Below are 27,072 nucleotides of genomic sequence, written 5' to 3'. Positions count from 1 at the left end.
GCTCCCTCCCTCGCCTGTCCCCGAAAGACCGTTCAGCATGGACTCATCCCCAAAAATACGCATGAAGTCATACGCATTCCAAGTGTGGGCTGCAGCAGCAGAAACAAGGTCATGCGTGCACCTGACTAATGCACGGCCAATCCGAAAGAGGAGGAGTGAAGGAGCAGTCTAAAATATTCAGCCCTCCTTCCATTAACTGACCGTTGGGATGAGAGAGAGAGAGACTGGAAGGGAACCTCTCTCATCCAGCTCAGCAATTTCTCAGTGATGTCATCCCTTTCACTCTTTCACTCTCCCATCACCCTCTACTCTTCCTCCCACTGCACTCAGACGTGCGTTTCGTCCAGAACACACCGATCCCCATAAACCTGCGTCTGCCTGCAGTCATCCCAGTTCAGCTGAAACTGGATGCTGCAGCTTTTTGACCACCTGAACCTTCACACTGCAGCCACACAGCATCAGCTGACAGGCAGGGAGACCCCCGCCTTAGCAACGAAGGGAAATGGACGTCCTCGGCCGGAGGAAGGTGTGCTGTGATGTCACTTTTGGTTTTTAAATGGCGTACGAAGAGAGGAAAAGCTGCACGGTGGCAGCGCGGCCTCCAGAGAAACAGAAAATAAGCTTTAAACTGAAACATTATCATCATTATTTGACATCAGTGCAATTGGTAAGAGCTTTTTAAATTGTTGACAGCTTTAGCAATAGTAAGGAAAATAAACTAAAACCATCACTGGATGCTTTTTCCCCTTCCAGATGTGCTTAACAGTTTGGGCCTTTATGATGAATATATTTATTAGATAGAATGTTAGAGTACAAGTACAGTCACACAGTAGCATGTATTACAGTACAAATACAGTCACACAGTAGCATGTATTACAGTACATGTACAGTCACACAGTGGCATGTATTACAGTACAAGTACAGTCACACAGTAGCATGTATTACAGTACAAGTACAGTCACACAGTAGCATGTATTACAGTACAAGTGCAGTCACACAGTAGCATGTATTACAGTACAAGTACAGTCACACAGTAGCATGTATTACAGTACATGTACAGTCACACAGTAGCATGCATTACAGTACAAGTACAGTCACACAGTAGCATGTATTACAGTACATGTACAGTCACACAGTAGCATGTATTACAGTACATGTACAGTCACACAGTAGCATGTATTACAGTACAAGTACAGTCACACAGCAGCATGTATTACAGTACAAGTACAGTCACACATCCTGTCTAAGAGGAGCATTTCTAAAATGGGGGGGTTCTAACTGGGCAGGGGGGGCTGTGTGACAGATTGCTTTCTAACGACACAGGGGGGGGGGGGGGGGGGTGAGTGGTTCAAAGCAGCAGGCAATGGGCCAACAGGATCAATAACGACATTCTCTTCAGTGGAAGCCGAGCTTACTGGGCGAGGCCACTGACTGGACCTTTGTTTCAGCCGCCATTCGTGGTTGGGGCGAGAAAAAGTGAATTCAACCTCGGCCTTCCAGCATACGCCCCGCCCCCTTATGGTCATCATTACGGTAAGAGCGCTCAGCGGTACGATTCAAACACAGATCATTACTTTGGCACGCGTGCAGGCCAGCTCGCGTGGCGAACGGCGTGCTGGACGTGCCGGATGAGGCAAGGAAACAGGAGAAAAAGCAAGCAGCGCACGTTTGGACAGATGAACGTTTATTAGCTCTTATTTTAACAGGACTGGCAGGTTCCGGCGCTAGGAAAACCCAAACACACATGCAGAGTTCAGGCAAGAGGGTTCTACCACGAAACAATAAAACACGCCACCGAATCCCACGTCGTTTACCGAAAGCGGCCAATGAATCCAAGGCAAACATATGAAAGAGGAAAAGGATGCGGGTCCAGGTAGTCTGATCCAGTCGGGACACCTCGGCAGACCGTCCCCCAGCGTGGCAGGAGAGAGAGAGAGAGAGAGAGAGAGAGAGAGAGCAGAGGGGAGGAGAAACAACGGGAGGAGGTCCCGTGAGGTGATGGAGACGCTGTGATGGTGGGCTGATTGGATTTGAGCGATTCTCCCGCTGGAATCTCCTTTTGGCCCGCGGTTCTGGCCCGAAGCCTCGCAGGCTAGCAGACACTTTACACATTCCGGTTTAAGATATACTAACGGTTGTTTTCCTGAAGAACTCGCTGACATGTTGCTCCCTATAAACACCCAGATATTAATACAAACAGTACTTCAGAGTTCCTGCTAGCGGGCCGTCTCAGAGTCCGAACCAGTCGGTGACCCCTCCTCTCCTGGGGTCCAGTTTCTGCTTCTGCTTCTCATCCTCCGAGTATTTCTTCCGAATGTCCTCGATGGAACCTTCAGCCGCTGTTCCATCTTTTTCTGGGAAGATGTCAGGGAAGGTGAACGTCTGGCCTTGGGCCTGGATTCAGCGGCAAAAGAAGAGGAACAATGAGAACAGGAACAACTCTGTCTCTTCCTAATCAGAAGAAGAATTATGTTAGTGAATCGTCTTTAATTCATTTCATTTTGAGAAGTAAAGAAGTCAAACGCCACCTCCCTTTCGTTTTGGAAATGAGAGCCGAGACACCGATTTGACATTTAGGACAGCGTTTCTACGTTCCTATCCTTCTCCACCTCTCTTCTCTCTTCCACATTTGAGCTCTCCGTTTCTCTGGTCTTGATTTATTCAGAGGGAAAGGATGGTATCCATAATTAATTCCACACCAACCCATCTTTGGCCATAGCTAATGCATCACTGGCCCATCGTACAGCACACGCACACACACACACACACGCACACGCGCACACACACACACCCATTGCCTATCCCTCTCAGCCTCACCCACGGACACCTGGAAACAAAAATGCGCTATTATCAATCTCATCGTCGGAGAAAGTCGGATCAGAACTTTTTGAAGGTTAAGGCCAGTTTTTGGGAAACTGATTATCCTTCCCGCTACGGCTACGCTTAGAAAACAAAAGATTGAATCTAGACGCCCATGGTTTTTTTATTAATTGTTACGCACATTCATAAGCATAACAAAGCATAGGGCGGCAATAGTTGCCCGAATCCCGTCCAATCAGAACCCTCCGTCTCCCGTGATGAAACAGACAGTTTTCACTGCAGGCAGGGACGTTGTGAAACTTCAAATCCATGCACACACACATGAACAGTGCCCCCCCCCCCCCCCCCCACCCCAAATCTTCACTTTGGTTTCTAAAAACTCCACCCAAAGTTGATAAATGACAGAAATCTGCGCTTTTGTGTGGATTATTTATTTTTAGATACCCTGCTTCCATTTTATTATGACAAGGGCAGAATTTTAAATCTACCGCTCTGTTTAAATACGCACATCATTTCGTTTGAGGTCAGTGAGTAGGTGTTATGGAATGGTCTGGCTCTGATGTGATTACTCCTCTCTCAACCCCCCCCCTCTATGAACGGCAGACTGCAGGTTACCGGTCAGCAGAGAAGCACCTGGACGCCGATGGCCCAGCCAAGACCCCCCCCCCCCCCCCCATGTCCCTCGGCACCCGCACACTTCACACGCCATCGAGGAACGTAGAATCCAGAACATAAACACAGGAGCAAGCCAAGGAAAGTTTGCTCCAGGAATAAGAGGAGGAATAAAGATGGTACTGGGGGCTACCACGGCGTCATAAACACCACACAAGCCTTCACCCAACGTGAACCGGGCAGCGGCACGACGGCGCTCCGTTACGTGATGCAGCGCAGACACGCCGCGTTCACGCACACACATCCCAGTGAAATGACATTTAATATGAACCGCAGAAAGGGTGACTCACAAAAAGAGCGAGGCTCCGAGACTGAAATACACAAAGTGCAGAGACTCGCTAAACAACGCTCTTTGTTGGCAGTGGACCGCGCCCTCTGTGTGTGTGTGTGTGTGTGTGTCTGCTAGATGCTCCTTTGCAGCGCTGGCAGAGAGCATTTCTATTTTTGTTTGAAACAGACATCGCATCACAGCAACACAAACCTTCCATTCCACCTTTGTAGCCTCTAGACTGCGTCGTGCGTAATAAAGGCGCACCTCGATCAGGCTGTGCCGTTTGTGATTTATGCAGATCACCGAGGGCCGGACAGAAATGCGTTGACCGGTAACCAGCCCCATAATCAGATCTGGATTATAAGATCTTTATAATCTGGATCAGGTCTAACCCAAAGCGTTGTTTTGTTCAGGGTAACTTCGTATCCCGTTTAAGGTGGAACTGTACCTGTATAATAGCAAACAAAGGAATTAGTCGGGTCATTGTTGCTCCGCCTCCAAGCAGGAAGAGGAGGAAGTCCGTGTTCAATCAATGCCTGCATGAAAGATGCGAGTCGGCATAACCCTAACCCTGGCTCGCATTGAGGAGGTTACTAGTGGTTAGCAGCTAACTTAGATAGCGCTTTATACATGTCAAAGGTCATGCTCGACGTTCTCCTCTCCGGAGCGTAGCGAAGGCTCTCGGCCCTGTTGCACAACATCAAGAGTAAAAAGGGTTTCCGTGCACGAGGGGACCTAACATGTCATAGGCCCGTGTTCTTCGTGCTTACGCTGATGATATGTGCTTATACTTCTTCCTCTCACAGCGTTTGAGAACCGTTCAGATCAATTATAATACCACAATCCGGTCGGGGCGCAAACATGACACGATTTGAACTCTAGTCTCGTAACTAACAATTAAGAATCTTCGATGCGTTTTTCTTTTTGCTAAATATTACACACTTGTTTTTATTTATTGTGGGAGTGTATTTGGGTTGCTGGTCTGTTGTGTGTCATGCCTGAGGACCACCAAGTTTAACCATTTACCCACCATTCAGAAAGTGTTTTAGTACAAATGCACTTCAGTGAAATGTTCCACCATCAAGCTTGGGTGTGTGTGTGTGTGTGTGTGCGCGCGCTCGTGTGACTGACATACACAAACCCAAAGTAATCTTGTTTGCAGCCCCAGAGGGAAGGAAGGAAAGAGGGATGGAAACAGAGACACAAAGGACAACTGTATTCTATCTGCTTGACCTTTGCTTCTGATCTGCGACAAACTGAGCATGCAGTCATAACTCCAAAACAGCCAGGGGGGGGGGGGGGGGTCCTGGCGCGTGTTTGTCTATGAAATAATTTCCCTTTAAGAGGAGGGTAAAAAAACAGAAGCATGTTGAAAGAATGGACAACTACGCGTCCGCCAAGCTTGGACCGCATGTGAAATCAATACAAGGCAAATATGAAAGGGATGACTAATTATTCACAAGTTAGATTTAGATATGAAATATGAAAGCCAGAGTTGTTCTTGCCTGATGTGTCAAAGTCTTTGACCAAAACAGGAGGGGCCGATGCTTTTAAATACATCACAGATGATGCAAGAGTTGAAGACGACGGGACGGAACCAAGAGCCACACCTGAACGTCTCCGAGTGGGTCGCACAGTAAGGACAGAGGAATATCCTCCATCTAAAGGGTAGCTTTCAAGGTATCGGGTTTTATGTCTTCTGGAATGAAATGAGTTTGGAGCAACATTTTATGACTGTTCAACAGCTGTAAAACCATTCTCACGGTTAAATGGTGACTTCCATTCAGATAATAAAGAGAACTAAGAAATAAATCCACCATGAAATCTCATCTCTCTCTTTTGTGTTCTCTCAAACATCCAGAACAAAGAGTTATGGGGTAAAATAAAATGTGACTGGGGGGTGGTGGCCAAGCACACTGGCTTCTTGGATGACTGCACTTGACAGAGCAGAGGAGCTCTCAAAAGAGACTCAAAGAGCGTTAAAAGCTCCAAAAATGCGGAAAGCCATTTACACCAGAGGGAAGAGACCGGCTCATCCATTTTTTCCTCTCTTCTCATTTAATGAGGGACAATCCAGAAGGCATCAGAAGACAGTCATTCACAAAGAAATCGGGGAGAGAAAAAACCCAACAACCAGATGTTGGCGGTTAGCATCATAGCGCAGCCAAATCCGGGCCACACACCGAAACAGAGAGGTGTTGACGATGCGGGGAGAGATCTCATGGGGCTGTGGTGACGGGGTTAACTGTAGCAAAGCGTAGAAACATCATGAATCCTGCGTGTGTGTGTGGAGAAGGTGTTCACATTGTGGTCAAACGTTTTCTGACCACACAGTAGCAGAGCCTGCAGATTACTGAGGTAGTAACCACAGCAACGAGGATTAAAGTTACCCCAGCCTAACTCCCCGGGCATCAAACACCCCTCCCTCTATCAGCAAGCCGCGCTGAACAAATTGAGACCTGAAGCGGCGAGTCTCAATTTCCTGTACTAATTGGAAGAGATTACATGCCTTGCTCAAAGGCAACTCAATTAGAGGGAAGGACATATACCACAGTTCCAAACAGACTTTAGCCGTCACTCTGCAGATTAGAAACGTGTGATCGCAAATTCTTGGGTTACTTTTGTTTGGTCTCAACCACGACGCTATATCCTCCTGAGACCCAGCCCGTTGACGCGCGTCCTCCGTCATGGAAGCATGTCCCCTACAGAGGACATGCTCGCGGGTTCGGTCTCAGGAGGATATTTTGTTGCATTTCCCCTTTTTGGTTCATTTTACAAGCCAAACAGAACCTGTAAAAGGGAACGTCCGATTGACTACCGAGCTTGTTTACTGCCATTACAGATTTGTGCAGCCGAGTATTTGTCACCACTCTTCCACTCTTTCCGTGAGCCCAGCGGCGTACAGAGAGCATGTTTGTGGGTATCTCATATCGAACTGTCAAACAAAGCAAAGAGAGCCTGAGAAGCTTAAATAGGGAAATCAAAATATCAACTGGGAAATGATCCTCATGACCGTCTCATGTTACAGACAAGATGACCACCTTCCACAGTAACCATAGAAAGCCCGTTTCCATGGAAAATATGATAAATATCATTTAAACGACACAATTCTCATGGCTCACACACACGCTAGCATGCTAAATATTTAGCAACAATCTGAGGACTGGACCCACCTGCCACGCTGCCGTGACCGACTCAGCATCCTGTAAAAACATGGATCAAGGGTTCTACATCCAGAAGAGGTTGGCTTCTACATAATAGTAATCTGAATAATATGGAAATATTTAACAGCACATACTGATCAACAGCAGAACTGGGAGAGGCAGCAAAGCGGGGGGGGGGGGATAATGATAAACAGCTCCTGCAGAGTGCAGACCCCTGGGTGGGCCACACATTCACTCTCACAGAAATGGACAGAGTGATGAGCAGGGAGGGTGTTTTTCATTTTATGCTCCTCCGTGTGCCTTCACACAGTTTTGTTATGTTAGCATAATGACAATAAAGAATGTTGAATGAGTACAGAAGGTCAATGTGAAAGGATTAATACTGCAGGAGACTTGGACTAACCCCATCCTGCATCGCACCAACTGGTTCAGTCCCTTAAAGCAAAGTGATGGCGTCGCCATAACGCTGGCCGGTGTCGTTACACTAGCATAGCATGTTGGTATTCCACAAGTAAAGGCCTGACAGGCAACATCATCACCATCATCATCATCATCATCGTCGTCGTCGTCTCGTGTGACGTTTGCTGCATGTGTTAACGGTCATCTGGATTGGGCCACGTTTTATACGTAATCAAAAAGGTCATCTGTCCGTCCGGCCTTTACACAGATGCCAAACTTGGCACCGTTACCATAGCTACTGCTGTCTGAGGCGGAACAGTGCAGTCATTCCCCCTTCAATTAATTTATACAGAACGTCGGGGAACAATAAAGGTGCGTGTGATGTTGTGTCAGTGAGACCAGACCGCTAACCAACAGCACCTTGCTGTGGGTTCCTTTGGGGTCACGACCCTGGCCCTCCCTCCAATTACAAAGACATCTCTTCTGTAGGCTCTGGGTTGCAGGACGGTCCGTTTGTGTCTCCGTGTGATTCATGTCGCTGCTGCAGTCTTGTGGCGCGAGACAAAGATTGACAATCTGCTGTAAAATGACACGAAGGGCGAAGACAGATTCAGCACTTTGAGCCGTGACACTCGGCTTTGCCTTTAGAAGGAAGCCGACGGTTCAGCATTGATGAATTAAACTTAAGGCTTACTCCATCACCCACATTTCAATTAAATGATCCCGACAAGCTCTCTGCCAAAGCCACACATTTTATTCTCTCTACTGAACGAGTGAGAGGCCACAGCGGGACAACGCGCGACCCTAAAGCTCCAAAGGGAACAGGGCCAGCTAGAATCAGTCGAACCCGGACATCGTAAGCTGTCCTACATAGAACTATTTCAAATATTTTTCATACTCTCAAATATCAGGCATTTGGTATTTTCCAGGATCTTATCAGCGTATCACTGGCAGAGACTTAACACCCGGGATGAAATCCAACTCATCTGAAATGTGATGATTCATTAACGTAATATTCCAGTCTGCAAAGGGGGGAATACTTAACGTGCAATGAAACGAACTGTGGTGCCTGGATCCCCCCCCCCCAGATCTAATATGTAGAGGCACAAAGAGGAGTGAAGTAGGTGGGGGGGCATCGGCTCTGGCATTAGAGCGCAGGGCGTCCGTCCATTGACAGACCCGAATATACTTCTGCCCAGAGACCAACAGAGGATCGGGAAACCAAAGTGCGTGTGCGTGTGCGTGTGCGTGTGCGTGTGCGCGTGCGCGTGCGTGTGCCTGTGCGTGTGCGCGTGCGCGTGCGCGTGCGTGTGCGTGAGTTTCTTGTCTGGGCATGTCTGCTCCCAACCTGCTCCCGGAGACATTGGACCCTGGTAACAGATCATCACCATCTAAACACACACTCAGCCACCCACAAAGAAGTTTACATCCATCCGGTCTTGAAGAGGAAAGTTGGACGACGACAACGACAACAGCTGAGAACAACACAAAATGACCCGCAAACAGTGAGCGCTGCTGCCTGCAGTCACCGAGCCAACCTCCGTGCCACCGACACCTTGCCGATCTCAGCGTTCCTCCCCCATTACACAGCTGTTCCCCATCATTATCTCCTCCATCTATGTCACTCACACCCCCCAGCCCCCACCGCGTACCCCATTTCTCTCCCGTCAATGCATGTAAACAACCCTCACATTCCCGCCTTCCAATTGGAAGCATCCCCTTCATCTCCCCCACCCCGTTGGCCCCAGGAACAACTATCTAGGCTACCAAGTACACACACACACACACGCAACATAAACATCCAGGCAATGTCCCTGCCCCCTCCCCTGCTCTGAGGAATTCAAGGACCAGCTGGTGGAGAAAATAAAAAATGAAGAAGCATACCAAAACAGGAAAAGCATCAGCAGGGACCTATCAGGGGGCGTCGTCAGCCCCGCAGAGAGCCTGGGTGGTGCCGACTCCTGGTTGGCCGATCAAAGTGGCAGCCGTGTCACTACAGGTCAGGAGGTCGGGGGTAATCAAGAAAGGTTACGGGCATGCACCACTCCTGTGTGTGTGTGAGCAGGTTGGAACCTTCAGGACATGAGGGTCATGAGGGAAGATGCTGAGGACAAAGTAAGAATCTAGTCGTTCAGTGAAGCCCATTTCATCTGAAATGAAGCGTGTGCCGAACCCGAACCGGATGCTGAGGCCCGGCTCGGGTCTCTGTGATTCACGCTCTCCCCTCTGAGCTCTTATGAAACCTACACGTACACAACATCGGCAGGACGGCTGCAGGAATTGTCTCGAAGGTTGCCAGGAACTCTTTCTGCTTTTATTCGGCCCATCGCCAGCATACATGTGGTCACAAATACCTTACAAATACCTTACGTACCGGTACACACATTCTTTCCCTCCAAAAATGGATCTTCCCCGGGCGACGGCATACGCGTAGGTGGAAGCAGAGCTCCGGGTCTGGTAGTTTTCTGACATTAAACTGATTTACTGCTCTGCTCCTCTTTTTAGAAACATATGGTTCCGTGGCCGTAGCAGCTCATGGGACGCGGCGATAAACTAAATATAGGTGCTTTATCACGGAAGAGAACAGTCTGTCCCATGAGCAGGATCGGCCATTGACATTTCCCTGCCTCCAACAGACCATTCATTATTACTACTCGTTTAAAATTATTCGTAATATCACAGTGTTCTCCAGATGTACTTTCTAATCTAAGAGAATAAATAAATGAAACGTTCTACCAACTGAAGAGATGGAGATTACTTTTTTTTGTAACCTTCTCGTAAGAATCCATGAAAATGATACCGGGAAGCATCTTGATCTACTTTGTCCTTTTTAAAGTGAATAAATCCATTTTAACATGAACAGAACAACGCAGAACAATAACATTAAATAACAATAAACATTAAATAAACATGCCGGTCCACGACGAGAACAGCCGCATTCATTTACTCGCTTTCCATTACATTAAAATTGACTTTATTATCTGTGTGGTAGGATACTGGAAACCAGCCTTGCTCACGGAAGACAGATCATGTCAAGAAAGAGTCACTTGGTGTTAAAAATGGGGGCGTGGGGGGGGGGGTGACTGGGAAGAAACGAAAGAGCAGCAGAAATTGAAAGTTAATTGGTGTGATAAGCAAGGGTGAGGTAGCACAGCGGCAGACAGACAGACAGGACTGTGTGAGGAAAGTCTGTTTGCGTGACAAGGTGGGGGGGGGGGGGGGGGGGGGGGGGTCCGTCATGATCCAAATAGTTGCAAATAATAAAATTCCACACAGATAAACAAGATTTCCCCCTCAGCTGACCGCCTGATTCAGCACCTCAAACTCCAGAGTGGAGGTCATGGGGTATTCAGCCGCCCCCACCACCCCCCCCCTCAGTCTAGCGGCACAGACACAGTCACATAACTACGCACAATCCTGGAGGGTCTATTGTTAACCGAGGAGGAGTCGACGGAGACGAGCGAGAGCAGCTGTACAGCCAAACGTTGCCCTCTAGTGTCAGTCACAGACGGGACAGCGTCCCCGACACGATGCCCCCCCGTCACGATGCCCCCCCGTCACGATGCCCCCCCGTCACGATGCCCCCACGTCACGATGCCCCCCCGTCACGATGCCCCCACGTTCTCGCCCCCACGTTCTCGCCCCCACGTCACAACGCCCCCCCGTCACAACGCCCCCACGTCACAACGCCCCCACGTCACAATGCCCCCACGTCACAATGCACGTTCTCGCCCCCACGTCACGGTGCCCCCCGTCACGATGCCCCCCGTCACGATGCCCCCACGTCACGGTGCCCCCCGTCACGATGCCCCCCGTCACGATGCCCCCACGTCACGATGCCCCCACGTTCTCGCCCCCACGTCACGATGCCCCCCGTCACGATGCCCCCACGTCACGATGCCCCCACGTCACGATGCCCCCACGTCACGACGCCCCCACGTCACGATGCCCCCACGTTCTCGCCCCCACGTCACGATGCCCCCCGTCACGATGCCCCCACGTCATGATGCCCCCACGTTCTCGCCCCCAGGTCCCCCCCCCCCTCCTCGGCCGTTTGTCGCACTCTCTCCCGCCGCAAGTGGATCGAACGGGGGCGGAGAAAGCGACAGAAAGAAACAGGGGAAATGAGCAATCCGGATGAAACTAGCATTTACTCTACAACCGTTGGTCCGAGCCCACATCTCGTTTTGTTCTGTGGTCGTCGTGTTGGGGCGTGTCCATTTGGAGCACCGAGCAATATGATTGGTGGAACTGGTTGGCTGCACTGCTGTCAAAGGTTAAAGCACTATTAATGGTGAGAGAGACAGACAGCTGTGTTCAACAGGAAATTGTCCCCACAAGTGGGGAAAAGAAAGACAATATTAAGAAGTTTCTTTACGAGATTTAAAGAAAACTTTAAATCTCGTAAAGAAACTTCTTAATTTAAGGTTCAGATCGGCTTGTGGCTGAAAATGTAAATACAAGCTCTTAAAATGTTTAAAAACATAGACGAATAAGACAATTAGTGACATTGGTTTATGAAGGGGGGGTGGTGGGGGGCGGCTGAACTACAACTAGTTTAAGGGGCAGCATTGTGACAATGCTACCAAGCTGTCACTCATCATTTACGTTCTCCTTCGTCTTATGAAGTGTGCTTTTGTCTGCGGATGAACTGTTGAATGGGGTTTGTGTCTCCACAAGAAGACGTCGGCCGTGCCGTCGGGCTCCGGCAAGCCCGAACAGCAGCTGATGCGCATGGACTTCTCATCTCGGAGTAATTTAATTAGGCGCATGCACACTGTCAGAAAACGGATAACTAGTGATATTCATTCTAGATGTTTTGCAGCTTCCCACGAGTGCCTGGACGTGCCATGCAGTGCCCAACACAGCGAGAACACAAACTGCTGCTCCTCCCGTCTGACCTCGTCTGAAAACAAAATGTTTGGGATTCCGATCTTTACATGGATACCATCGGAGCGCTTCAAGAAAATGAGGAACTTTCACCTAATTTCCTAGAAACCTCTAATTAGAAATAGTGGATATGTTGCAAATGTCATCGGCCGAACATTCTCAAAACTATTCCCTAAAATACAATCAATTCCAAAATTGTTCGGACAGTGCCGTAAAACTGAAATAAAACATGACAGCCGCATTTTTAAACAAGTCGGGACAGGGGCAACAAAAGATTCAGACAGCTGTGGAATGCTAAAAAAATAAATAGAAACACCTGTTGGGCACATTCCACAGGTACACGGATTACCTGATAATAGCTGATAGCATCGTGCTATCAGGGGTATCCTTCCCTCTCACAAGGTTCAGCGGAGGTTCACCTTCTACAAAATAGCTTGAGGTCAGACTGGCAAATGTACTCATTTTAGAACACTCCCAATGCCATGGAATCTGGGTTGGACAATGGAGGCTCAACCTTAGAAAGGTAAGTATTAAAGGAAATGCAGCAGACGCTCCACCGACCCGTCTGTTCCCTCCACCGACTGCTGCCGTCGCATGCATTGACATCACCAGCACGCTGCGGCACGACGCTGAATGCGTGTGGAGGTCGAGGTAAGTCACGAAGAGCAGGATAAATAAATAAAACGTTTGATCGAAGACGGTCGCCTCTCATCAAGACGCTTCATCAGTTGATTCTTCTTTTTTTCTTGCTCTTTGTGACGGCACTGAATCCTTCAGCGATGCTGGGAAGGGTTAGGCATCCCATCGGTGCATTTATAGCGTCACCCTCCAGGAGCACTGAGGAACTCTGTGCTCGCCGCTCACACCAGTCACTTGTAAACTAGCTGCCACTCAGAGAGAGAGAGAGAGAGAGACTGCTCCTCTGCCCACAAAGCTGCCACAGCCTTTTCATTTACATGCCAGGCAGAGAGTACTTGACTGACTGAAACTCAAAACAGACCATCATTTCAGGAGCGTTTTCGTTTCTGCGTAAAAGGAGCAGATTTGGTTTCAAATGGAATCAAAGTTTAACTGTAAATTGTAACATGGCACAGTTCAGCTGTGAGATGGACCAAAAAAATAAAACATGCATTTCTCCCCCAGGCACAATTAAGTCAAGCACTGCGGAGCGTTACTACGTACGTTTAGTCCTGCGTTTGGTCCGGAGAGCTTTCACACCGCTCTCAGAACAAACAAAACAAAGCAGGGTTCTCTCGCAAGCGAACCGAGACCCACATTTTCAGGGGGACTTTTTGATCCTCACCAGAGTTCGGATGCGCTTTCACACCAGCCCAAACAGAGCGGACCATCAGAGGAAAGTAACTCTGGTCCGTTTAAAGGGGACCAAACAGTGCCCTGGATGAGCCCATCACACACAGACACAGAAACTAACCCCCCTCCAATTACTGGGGTCCCCCTAAGCCTGAGGAAATGGCCGTCTTTGAACCCTGCTAACAGGAGGCCTCCCCTCTACCGCAAACTAAGGAAACCAAATGCGAGAGAGCAAACATATTACCGCTAGCTGCTGGAGGAGGAGGAGCGTTAGCATCGACCAAACAGACAGAACACTCTCCCACATGTGGTGTCAATTAAGAACAATCTTGTTTTCTACCCACTGCTGCAAGAGAGGTGGGCTTTCTCTGGCGCTGTGTGCTAGTGCATGTGTGTGCGTACACGAAAGAGCGAGCGTGTGGCAGGAGAGGGAGTTGAAAGAGCATGTTTTTCCAAAAACCTGCCAGTGAACCAGCCAGGCCGGATATTTGGTTTTATATCAATTGTAAGCACAAATCCTGCATCGTAGTGTTTGTGCCCGCATGAGCACGACTTCAGGAAACCGCAACAAGACTGCGAGTACAGAGCGAATGACGAGGAGAAAAACAACAGCAGTCCTCGAGGACTTACCACACACGCTAGGAGCGCTTTACTTTCTATTGTTCTGCAATCTCACACGAATCCTTTCAATACGAATCAAGTGGAAAACATCACAAATCCAGACGTGCACAAAATCACTTCCTTGCTGTCAGACAAGAGGAAGCCTCCCTTTATATAAGATTCACGGCTGCTTCAAGTTTGCAACCTATTTAAGCAAACATTTTGCAGAGACAATTTATTATTCATTCATTTCAAGATGAATAGCTCTCAGTTGCATTGCTGTGTAAACATGAACCGACACCACTGTTGATTTATCTGGGCAAGTTCAAAAAAGCAGGCACAAAGCAAAAGCCCCTCGCTTTTCAAATCGGCACATAAAACAGCGACTTTTCCTTTAGGTTTGACTTTTTCTGGAGTGGTGGGGGCATTGTTTAAGTTCAAAGAGTAAAAAAAGACTTCAAACACTACGAAAGGAAGTGCAGGGAATGGGCCTTCCTGACCTAAACCTCACCTCAACGCAGACGTGAAGGCAATGATCACGTCTGCCAAGTTATGCTTGAAGAATATGTGCTGCTCCCCGACTTGCAACAGACGAATTCAAGACTTATTACAAGTAAAACACACGCAGAAAAACTGTCCAAGTATTTCTTATTTCCAGACTGATTACTGTAGCTCCACGTTATCACAATAAGTCTCCAAAGAGATCACGTTTCTCCCGCATTAGCCTCTCTGCATGGGCTGCCTGTAATGCCCGGAACAGAACGGATACCAACACACAGCAGAGAGCTCAGAACGTACCCGACTGCCCGACGACACACTCCGGATTCAGAGCGTCAAAAATGAGAACGGAGGCCGGAGCCTTGAGTTAGCAGGTACTGCTACTGTGTACATCTTGTAGTTTTTGTCCAGAAGGACGCCGTTAAATGCTGAGCTGGAAACCTCACATTTCATGAAGCTAAAACTGCTGCTGTAGCTGCTGAGAGACGTCCCATAATACGCTGAGCTTCTTTCACCCCTCCTCCTTTACACGTTCATGTACCATTAATACTTGTTACTAATGAGACAGATATACTGCAGGTTGATGCCTTACTATTAATTATTATTCATTAAAAAAGACAACTAACTTTTAGACGACTGTACACCAATAATTCCTCTAGTAAGTCTGGCATACAACTAAAGACAACCGCTCAAGAACTCAAACGACTGCGTTCACAGGAGTTACAGCAAGTTGCAGCTGTGTGATCTACACGCGTTTACTAGAGGGGTTCAGGAGAACAGCAAATACCAGCGGGCTGTTTTTGTGTGTACAATGAAGCTCAGCTCATTGTGTAGGTTACTGCTCATACCTGTGTATGTGTACCAGAGCTCACCTTCACAGGCCACCCGCCCCTCAGGGCTACCTGGGAGGGGGGGTCAACCCTCCATGTTTAGGGAAAAAAAGCATGTATAAGAAAGAGCCAACTATAGAGGAGCGGTCACCACCTCTTTACTGTTTAACAGACAGACGTCAATGAGTTAAAGCTCCTAAAACACATCAAGAAGAAAAGACTGGAAGTAGCACGGGTACGGGTACGTGTGTGTGTGTGTGTGTGTGTGCGTGCGTGTGCGTGCGTGCGTGTTCTCACCAGCTGAATATAGGCTACTTTATAGTCAGGCTTCTTAACTCTCTGGTTGAGGTGATTCCTCTTTTTATTGGAGCCTGCAAAACACAAACAAATCAGATATTAAAAAGAATCACAGCATACAATTCTGTGGAATCTGTCTAATTCAAAATCCGCATGCTGTGATAAAGACGAACCTTTGAGAGAGGAAAGTTGCATTTTTCTTGGCATTTACCTACCTGAATTATGTTTACCCCATTTGTCAGGCAGTTCGAGCGTCTGATCAACGTCACACATGTATCCAAATGGTGTCCGACAAACACGCAGCTCTGACTAAATGTCTTTTTTTTTTAGGTAATTTTGTGAAAAGATTGGCTTTGAACTAAAGTTTTAAACGTGTTTTCCAAAGATTGGGTGTGAGAGGATTTCATGTGCTTTGTGCATATGGTGCATGTCTGAGTGTCGCTGTACGAATCCTCATCCTCTGACATTTCTTCCAAGAAACGAAAGACATCTCAGTCTTCAAATCAAATTGATTAGATTTTTTTAATGGCCAACGAGACTTTCTTCGAGTATAGTTTTGTCATGATGGGCTTTAGAAGGAGGTGAGGTGGCGTGTGACCAGATTAATGTAAAATAAAACATATAAACATAAAATTCAAAGCAATTGAATGAAAATAGCCATTTCATTTTTTTTTTAATGCAGCCCAGCTTTAAAGCAGCAAGTGGTCCCTCAGTTTGTAGAGAAATCCGTCTGCAGCGTACCCAGACTTTCCGTATGACGTCTACCCGTCTGTCAGCTTGAATCCCATTAAGAGAAACTTAAGAGATACTTCTGAAACTCATGTAAAAATTATTTCATCAATATCTCTTTTACAATACCAACATAAGAATGATTTAACTTCAAATATCAGCGTTAAACACAACGTGTTATGGAGAATAATCTGTGCATGCACGTGATGAAGCAGATTAACCTCCTCCCCAGTTTGAGATGACGACATCATCCTCTCTTCTGTCAGACGTCTCCAAGTCTGGAAATTAAGGGACTCTGGGAGATGTGGTGTGTGTGTGTGTCTGTGTGAGAAAATGCATAATGTGTGTGTGTGTGTGTGTGTGTTTGGGGGGGTACATTTGTACGGGAGTGTTTTAGGAGTCCGAAATGAAAGAAATCTCGTTAGTTGCACCGAATTTAAAAAGGTACTTCAAAGAGGTATCTCAAACGTAAAAGTTGGACGAAACCCTGACCTCCAATGATCGCCGGAGACCCCAGCATCAAACGGTGGCTCTTTAATCTCAAAGAGACCCCGGTAGTCAAGTCGAAATGCCCTCTGAGTAACGGCCATTGCCATGGGAGCAGTTTATGACATGAAAAACAAGGGAAACATTCCGCTGTAATGAGTCATCTATGTGTGTGTGTGTGTGTGTGCGCAATGAGTAGCGATTGCTCGCTAGGCAAGCAGCCCAATGCTCAGGGAAAGCCCTGAGAAGGGTTGTAAAACACCCCCCTGGCTAACTGGAGGCCTCTGTGTGGGTGGGAGACAGCGGTAACAAAATGTGTGTGTGTGTGTGTGTGTGTGCGTTGGCTGAGAATATCCACAGCGAAATGCTACAAGCTTTGAAAGAGAGGCAAAGCATAAGATGCACGAACACAAACACGCATTCTACACCGTGAGAAGGTACAAAGAGTGGTTCTCTTCATCCTCATGGCCCTTTGCTTCCATAGAGAAACACAGACAGACCTTTCATACAACACTCGCAAACGCAAGCATCATTTCTCCCACTTTGAGATTGCGGTTTGGCGGCCAGCTATCACGTTACAAACCCCAGGCCAGGGAGGTAACCATGGCAAAGTCTTCCAAAATACCCCTGCCGCCTATGGAGGGAAGAAAGGGTCTTTTGCACCCCTTATTTCTTCTGCCGGTTCCAGTCTTTACGCTGCCAATGGAGTGGAACTCCTGACGCAGACGGGGATACCTTCTGACGCACCTCAGGATCAGCAGAGGCCCCGAGCTCCCCTTTCTTCTCCATCCTCCCACCCACCCTCTCAAGGAGCTTTCCTTTCCCCTTGCTTTTAATGAGGTAGCCCTAATATAAAAGGGTGTTAATGAACCCTCCTCTCCGCCAGAGACTCTCCTCCAGGGGTAGAGGGGACTCCTTGCAGCCCTTCAGGAACAGTGAAGAGGGGGGGGGCTCCTCTTCTTAGTGTCTCTGCAATTTAAAGCCACCCATATGTCCTTCTCTTCTTTCATCAACTTGCAAAGAATTGTAGGGAGCCCCCAAACTTAAACTATCCACCCCGCTGGAGTTATACCTGACAACATTTCACAGGGGGTGCAGTAAGTGTGGGCCCATGAAGATGCAGGTTTTAAGATAGTATTGTGTGGAGGGAACATGGGGTGTCCTGGGACAGCTGGAGAGTGGAATGCTGCAGCAGCAGATTGTCAGATAAGCGTGTGCGTGTGTGTGTGTGTGTGTGTGTGTGTGTATTAGGGGAAAGGAGAGCCAGGCACGCTAACCACTACCGCAAGTAGCCTCTGGAAAACACTCCCGCTGCTGCATGTAAATCCCAAACTTAGCGCACTATTCCTTGCCAACCACTTTTTTAAGACTCTCAAACACAAATAAACTTGCTTTATGCTTCCTCAAACAAAATTATGCGAATTCAAAAAAATAATACTGTGCAAGATAATTTAAAGGTTTTAATTATAATAAATGAAAGTATTTTATAAAGTCAACCTTAATTTAAAGTCGAAGTAATTTAAATGTGGACAAAGGTATTTACTACAATGGCAGTCAAAGATCGTACGACCCCCCCAAAACCAAAAAAGTATCTATCAGCGATACTGACCCATGCCCCGTCCCACCAGCACTGTTTATGGAAATGGTTTGGTTTATAGCTAAATGAGAAAAAGTGTAATAAAATACATCCCAGTATTAAAACAGTGAAATGAATATAGTTGCACACTTTGTTTTAGGAAGGGGATACTTTCTTGTTCTAGTCAACATTAAATCTTGACCAAGTTGAATAATAAGGACTCTGACCTCTACTGGGGGTAATGTTTATACGAGTAATTCTACCCACTGCCTACCTGAGAGAATCACAAATACAACCGTAAGAAATAATTGTCCATATTTGATCAATTGAATTAATTATTAGACTCTTGAACAGCTAAAATCAGTCCCAACTTTGAAATCTCTTGCAGGCATCAATTTCTAAATAAGGATATCATTTTGTCGCCCCCCCCCCCCCCCCATTTCATTTTCAGCACTTGCAAATGCTGTCTTTGTGCAATGAAATTCCTAATGGCCTTTTTTTTTATGAAGTGTAATAGGATCATACTAGAGTCCATTATATGTTAAATAATAGGTCATGTTGTCAGCCAGTGCTTACAATTCAACAATAACTCTTAGTGAGCTGATGGAAAAAAAATACTGTCCAGTAGTACCTTCACTATCAGTAGGGATATGAGAAGTATTAATATTTTATGTGCATCCCTCCTAGACCTGTAAATGTAATGGCTGTCTGTCTCTACTTCTGCAAAGCAGTGAAAACACTCACCATGTTGTATCCTGGTCCGGACCACTCCTACTGGGACATTATAAATCTTCTCCAAGTAGTTCTTTACATCGTATTTGGTCATTCTGCCCAGAAATATGCATCAGACAGAGAAAAGATGGCACACAAATTGGGAAAGAGGGAGATAAAGAGAGAGAGAAGAACAGGGGTTATGCAAGGAATGTATTGGGATGCAGGCTCACTGACGATCAAAGACCACGCTCACTAAACAGACATCATGCTTATATACCCCATTCCCATAAATTCGGCCATTATACTGCCTGACGTAATGGACAGGACACTTCCCTACGAACCCATATTCAGCTCCTCTCTGGAGCATAAAGTGGAAAGAAGAGAAATGGGAGTGTCAATGTTCATCCAATTAGCTGTCTGCATGTATTGATCTTGCCTGGTGAAACCCTACACAGGAAGTGGGCCCAAGCACCAACTGATCCGGTGGGGCAACCCAGATAAGGCTAGCCCACTGGGCAGCATTGGGAATGGATTTCTTCAACCAGAGGAAGAAAGGCTTTTATCGGCTAACGGTCAATTGGATTAGCCTAGTAGAGAGCGCTTCCCAAAAGCATCTGACAAAGTGCTTAATAGCAACACCGGTCTGGCATAAGTGCCTCGGGTACGGCATCTTATAGCACCTCATTCGTTTCTTTGATAGAGCAGGATAATGTAATATCCCCCCACAGTAAAATACCTTCAGCTATTGTAACAGTATGAGGTGAGGCAACATTTTCATAGTGATAAAACCCCCAGCTGTGAACACAGACGTTTTTGTAATTCAGAATGATATAATAAGCACATACATCCACGCCGTGCAATTGTTTTTTGGCGAAGCTGACCCTCGCCGTAAGACAGTCCCCTTCTGTTTTCTGTTATACGATACAGTGAGCAGGATCATTTGCGGTGATTCCTCTTAAGCATGATAAGGTTTGTTTGTTTTTTACTAAACATCAAGTTCAGGCAGCAGGAGAGCCAAGAGAAATAAACCTTCAAAGGTCAGTAGTGGTGCAGCCCATTGAAGGTGTTCAGCATCACCGTGTGAAGAAAGCCATGAACATCTTGCTACGGGCTCTTTGGGCCTATTGGTCTGCCTTTACCAAGCTGAAAGGAGAGATGCCTCCAAAGATTCGGTATGCAGATGCACCTTTCTGCTCCATTTGCACTCACCTTCCCTATTACCCCCTCTCTCACAATGTGTGTGCAGGAGGGCAGTGAAGCAGAGCAAAGTGGCCCGGGTACTTGAGCTAGAGAGGGGAAGGAGGAAGAAGAGTGACTGCACTGAGAGCCGGGCGTTCCTAGAAAGCGGGGATAGGGAACTGAAAGAGGAAAGTGGCTGAGGGACTGCAAAGTCTCATCGTGATTATTAGCAGGGGGAACATGTTCCGATCCAAAGCCATTTACCGAGCCCCCTTAGCAGATTTCATTCTATGCAATTACAGTCAATGCAAGAAATCAACGATAAAAAATGTAAATAATAAAATTAAAACATACACTTACTGATCCAAAGATTTTTCTTTAAACAATGTATTTCGCATCAAATGGAACAGCATAAGTCAGCATGTGTACCACAAATATACCGCTTCGCTAACCCGGCCGATAAATGAGTCCCGTTCGTTGACATGCGGTGAGGTTCATGGCTGGTCTGACGTCGTCTTCATCACAATCACATTTACAAACTTATGAATCCTACAGTCACTACTTCACCATGTGATTGGCAGCGGTTAACAGGTTATATTAAAAATCTCATATCAGCAATCTGTAGCACACAAAAAAGCACATTTAATAAAAAAAATTAAAAAACGTCCACATGCCACTGCACTTTACATGTTAGCTGTAGATTGTAGCTAGCTGTAACTTACCAACTTTACTGCTTCTGTATTTCCTTTTTATAAAATCCTTTTATGCGTTGGGCTTTTTGTGCCAGGGTTGTTGGGGGGTGGAATAGTCAGTGACACCCTGAAGTGGACACTGATTGGGTGTCATTGCGTTTGGGCTTGTTTAGCACAAGCTAATAGGCTCCCATTGTAGGTGGGAGGGACAAGGTGAGGAACGGTGAGGGTCGCAAGCACCTAGCCGCGATTTAGCAGCAAAAACGTTATCAGCTTAGCAAGCCGCAGCAAAGTTCTTCACCAAAGTAAACTGGAGGAGACGCCCCGCTATGAGCAAGTCAGCGACCGACAAGCTGACAAATGTACCTGCTAAGTGGCTAGCGCTGACCTGCAGGCCGGTAATCATGGTGGAAGACGAGGGGCTAACAGAAGGCGCTGCAACCTGTGTCCAGCGACGCATCATACACGCCTCCGAGCAGGAAGGCAGCGATGAACAGAAGCAGAAAGCTGCACGACGGACAAGAGAAAAACTAAGACACTGTAAACGCAGCAGAATGCAAATGATGGGACTGGATCCTTTGGAACGGAATTTTAATAAAGTTTTCTGATTCAGGTCAAACAATAATGGACTTTAATATATAACAAATAGTAGATGTATAATAATGTAATGAATTTATATGAAAATACATCAAGTTGAGGGCTTTTCTCTGAAAACTTTAGGCGATTAAAAAATAGATTACCGGTAATTAATTACAGATCATAATTAATTAATCGCTACATTTTTTTTTAATCGCATGACAGCACTATGTGCAACCTTAGTTTATCACATGTAAGAAATGCATCCGAGGTATATCAAACACACACACACGTTCAGAAAACATCAAAGTGCATTGTGTCAGAGGGGCTTAGTGTCGAGAATGAAACACGAGAATCTTTCTGCATAGATGAAAGGCTGGGGATAGCCGCTCCTCATTGAAAGTCTGCACCATTGTTTGAATCAAGATGCATCCAGTCACTACTATGACCCTCCCACCCTCAGACAATGCAGGTACAGAACCTACTCAACACTAAGTATCAAGATCATAACAGCGGACTGTTCAGAAGGAAAGCCACTGAGGAACCCGAGACCCGGAGAGAGGAGACAGTTGAGAATGTAAGGATTAGATTTATTGTCAGGGTTTTCTTAATGGAAACTTGATCATACTTATGTTTACTTCTTTAAAAAGGGATACCTGCTTTAGAGGAGCTGTGTGTTTGCAAAATACCCCGGAACGATTTTTACACACACGCACAGTATGCCATTAATGAAATCATGCAAACTAGTATTTGAATGAACTTCCTAGAGTAAGTATACACACGTGTTATAACCCTGGTTTATATTTTCCCTACAAAACCAGGTGATGCAGCATCAGCCTTGGAGACACAACAGAAGCCACAAACTTGACAGACGCGTTCAAGACTTTGCTTCACGTACGTGCAATCCATCTCAGGAAGATGCTGAAGTTGATTCACGCGCATCAAAACTGAGCCGTTTCAGTTGAACTCATCTGGTGGAGGGGGAGATATTGATCTGAAGTCCAGAGCTCATGGACTGTTCTGGAACTTGCTCACTGAGGAAAAGTACCCAATCGTGAGAAAATGTGTTTCCTCCTTGACCACATCATTCTGCTCAACTAATTTATGTGAAAACATAAAGATTTTTAAGTCCGAATACACTTCACTGTGACCAATTATCATTTGGAAGTGTGTTTGAAGCTGGTTACCAGCAAATGTGGGCACTCCTGCCATAGAACGACATATCAGGCAGGTCTCAGCGTCTAAACCTGCTGTTTCAACTGAATGCTCATGTCCAATAAGAGCGAGAAAAGCACAGTATAGTCTGGTTTGATTGTAGATAGCATTGTAGCTTGAAGTAGAACTGGGTAATAGCGAACACAATGTTCAGCACTGTGATCTTTCCTTTGTGTCTCCATTTCAGCGCTGGCCTCTAGCCATGCCAGGTGAGGCACAAAGGGTGTGTATGTGGGCGTCAACCGAGAAATCCGATGATGTTCCCTCCAGAGCAGAGAGGAAATACCAACATGGCACAAAAGGTGAGAGAACAATCAGAAAGACAAGCAAATACTTTCCTCAGACAGGTAGAAAGAGACTTACATGAACACAGCCCAGGTGTCTCAAACAAGTGCCAATAGGGACTGATTTTGGATGTATTGCAAAGTTGAAACAAAAAGAGGGGACAGGAAAAAGATGTCCAAATCAAGTGAAGAACCAAGAACAGCAAGAAAACTCGAAGAAAGCACAAGAGAATAAGATGGACAACGACGGAGCTCAAGCTACCAAGAGTCAGAGACATCAAGCTCATCCTCTTGTGCTATCGTCAGGAGAACATGACCAATTCTGGCAACAACACCTGTCCTCAAGAGTCAGAACTTAACACTCATAATGTAATTACTCATCAATAAATTGAGCAGGGGAATGATATTTTGTTTGCTTCAGTGTCAAAAAAGGCCCTAGCAGCATATAAATCAGCCATCCTCCTCTCTGAGGCATCAAAGAAAAAACTTACACACCCTTATAAACACACATGCACCCTGCACTTACCCACTTTTGTGCATACACTGTATACACAAAGGCACACACCATTCTTAAAAACGGACTCGCTCACACAGACACACACACCTTGGATTTTGGCAGAGAAAAGGCAAAAATGAGAGTGGGAGGCCAGGCACCTGGATGAACAGATTATTGTCTAACCCCCACCAGAGACACGCAGATGATCTCCCCAGAGGAGGCTCTGGCCCTCTCGTTGCCTGAGGAGCGCTGCTAACCTCAGTGACCTTGGCTCACATCACAACCGGGCTGAGTGGTTAGGACCTCCAGAGGGAACCAATGTTTGAATACTCATTGTCGATAACAGGGCCAGAACCTCCATCGCAGCGCCAAACCAGAGCATCCTCGGCCTCACCCCACACCCCGCTGCCCACGCCAGCCTTCCACAAGTCTTAAAAGTTGCCGTACTTCACTCATTTTGGGAATCCACAATATGGCGTCTAAAAGGTCTGTTCTTGAGGTTGTCACGCCACCCAGTGGCCATGTTTTGCAACTTCAGCTGCATAATACTGGTACACAACAATCGTAATTGGTAATAATTAAAAGACAAAATTAAATGAATATGCTTATAAAATTAAGTAACAAACTAGCATCTATTTAAGGTATGAAAATGCAAACGGTTCCATTATAAATTTAAAATGTAAACTGATCTAACAATTTTCACCGTCACAGCTTCTTATTTTACCTCATTGTGTCAAACTATTTTAAAGAACAGAAATGTTACTAAATGCACGTGTAATGAAGTTCACTATTCAACAGAGGACTAAGTAGCCCCCTTTGGCTTTAAAAAATAATAATAGGGTTATATACAGTATTACACCTCCATTCTGCATTTCCCACAGTTATGCAAAGTTTACTTCTAGCTTTTTTATATCGTGTTTTTCTGGACACTCGGACGCTCTACATTGTGCATCATTCATTTACTCCATACTTGGTGACATGCAGCGCTATCCACTCAACTGTGGACTGACGGGCATTGGAATACCGCACTTACACCGAGTAGTCAAATTCAATGAGATGTAAATCACGCTGTACTTTCTAATGCCTCTGATAATATATCAACCATTTTCTTTATTATCATAACAGCACAGGCCACGCTACTCCTCCCCCAAAAAGAAAAAAATCTAAAGATTTGGGAAAAACAATATTAATGTAAATGTCATTTCACCAACTTCTACTTCACAGCATGACAGCTACAGCAGAAATGTCTGTCATTGTACTTCCTTAAATAAATTACTGCAAAAAGACAAGACCAGCAAGCAAAGACTTACTCCATCGGGATGCGAAACTGGACAGTGTCAGGAGGCTGCTCTTTTCCCGGCCTTACAAGAGTAAAGAACCAATTGGGTCTGAAAATTCTCAGCTGAGGGCCACCAAACTGGTAGAGAGGGTATCTAAGAGGAGAAACAAACTGTTAGCATCCCATTTTCTACAAACACTCCATAGACTCGGAAGATTATCCAGTGACATGTCCAAACACGGGAAGTTCTGAGATACATTTTAGCTCCACCTGCAGCTGAGTAGATAAAGGCAAAGATATTACAAAGAGTGTTGTGTGGCCAAACCCATGAGGATGAGATGAGCCAGCCAAAACACACCGCCTGACTCGATACGTCTGCCGTTATGTTTTAGATTCATCAGCCAGTGAACAAAAATGTTCATTTTGCGTCTGGAAGAGGGCACGAGGCCTTCGATTGAAATTAGAACGTGGTTTCACTGTTTGCTTACTCAAAATGAAACGATCGTCTCATTTACAAGAAAATGGATGGATGGCAGTTATATGCAATCAATTTGACCAGTACAATGTAGAAAAGGGAAATTAACACAAGTACATAAATGCAAAACAAATTTGAATTATCATTCAATACCATATTGATCCTACCGAGTCGTGAAAACTATTTAATTCAATCTCTCACGACTCAAAGATGTTATAAAACAGTCATTGACTTCAATACAACCTGTAGACACGGGAAATATCCAATTTAACTTCAAAAACTAAAACTAAAAGCAGTTAAGGTATGTCTCAATCGGATTTGCTCCAGCATCTGATTTCAGACCGATACGTCTGGAGGACGTCGGATCTGCTCGGTCTGCACCAGAACCAGCGACGAACATTGTTTTTAGCATAGCAGGCTAACAATAGCTACCCTGCGGGCGTGAAACAGTCATTTTAGGTTTACAATTACCATGTAGTGTGAAAAAAAAGAAATAGATCATCTGCAGCGCACGGACATGGGGTCGATACCCGAAGTCAACGTGCGCTAATAGCTAAATTAAGACACGATTCAGGCTGACATGCTAACGCTAGCTGCGTTTGCGAGCAGACAAAGCTAGCAGTTGGGTTCGGACGCGTTAACGGAAACGATTAGAACTTACAATAGTCGCGTCACCGGCATCGCTAGATCGATCGGGCCGCGACGTCACGCGAACTATCGCCTCGTTGTTTTATAGCGTTTCAAGGTTGTCTGCAGCTGCACGTGCGGGGATGTGCTTCCGGGTGCGTCGTCGAGGCGCATGCGCATTAGAATTAGATGGTCCAGACACATAGTGAGACAGCAGCAGAGGGACACACGGTGGCGCTGTGGTCAGCACCGTGCGAATGGGTGAGAATGATTGAGGAGGAGGCCGGAGTGTGTGAAGGAGAGATCGAGATGTATGTGGGTGAGGGTGAACGGAGGGTGAGGCTGGAGAATGTCAAGACGAGAATGGTGTATAAATGCTAGAGGGCCAATGAGGTGAGGAGACCGGCTGCAGAGAGAGTGTGGGTGAGAGTAGTGAACGAAGTGAGGGTGGAAACAATGTGGAAGAACCTGAGGGTGAAATGGAACAGCCATGAATGTGAGGATTTTGATTTTCTTTTACGTCACAATAGGGTGTTCAATAATGTAATAATTAGTAGGTTTGATGCGAATGTGAAGAAAGAATGTGATGTGTGTCGCGTGAGTGTAGAAACGTGTATGCATGAGTTTGTTGAATGTAGAGAGCTTCAGGGGTATTTTGAGAGGATGAGGGAGATGATTGACAGATGCTGGAGAGGACGGTATGTGGTGGAGATGGAGTGGAAGGCGTTGTGGCTGTTTGGAGTGACTGGGAAGAAGAAGGGGGAGAACATCAATCTGTTAAACCTGGTCCTGAGCCATGCAAGGTATGCGGTAAAATTCAGGAGGAATCTGGCCCACTAAGAAAATAATGTAACGGACGTCTGGAAGTTATTCAGGAACATGGTGAGGAGGACAATAACGACACTACACAAGAACATTGATCACGAAGACTTTCTGCAGGGGTTTATTGAGGGGAGCACTTTGGTTCAAATGCACGGTGATGCACTGAAATT

The 27,072-nt window shown here is 46.3% G+C and overlaps 1 protein-coding gene across 2 annotated transcripts; it reads right to left on the bottom strand.

The window, feature by feature from the left end:
• Positions 1-973: 973 nt before the first annotated feature.
• Positions 974-26,190, bottom strand: mrpl23 (mitochondrial ribosomal protein L23). 2 transcript variants are annotated; one of them, XM_068739514.1, is made up of 5 exons: positions 26,115-26,190; positions 25,010-25,132; positions 19,288-19,370; positions 15,753-15,826; positions 974-2,394 (listed from the first exon to the last, which is right to left on the bottom strand). In XM_068739514.1, the coding sequence occupies exons 1-5, from the start codon at positions 26,132-26,134 to the stop codon at positions 2,230-2,232; spliced, it is 465 nt and encodes a 154-aa protein (XP_068595615.1). In that variant the 5' UTR covers positions 26,135-26,190; the 3' UTR covers positions 974-2,229. The 2 variants fall into 2 exon arrangements, with proteins under 2 accessions (XP_068595615.1, XP_068595616.1); XM_068739515.1 differs by lacking the exon at positions 26,115-26,190 and adding an exon at positions 20,467-20,543 and having other exon boundaries at positions 25,010-25,022.
• Between the last annotated feature and the right edge of the window lie 882 nt (positions 26,191-27,072).

This window comes from Brachionichthys hirsutus, chromosome 5 (assembly GCF_040956055.1).
Source record: "Brachionichthys hirsutus isolate HB-005 chromosome 5, CSIRO-AGI_Bhir_v1, whole genome shotgun sequence".
NCBI classification, from domain to species: domain Eukaryota; kingdom Metazoa; phylum Chordata; class Actinopteri; order Lophiiformes; family Brachionichthyidae; genus Brachionichthys; species Brachionichthys hirsutus.
This window is presented reverse-complemented; position numbering and strand designations above follow the sequence as displayed.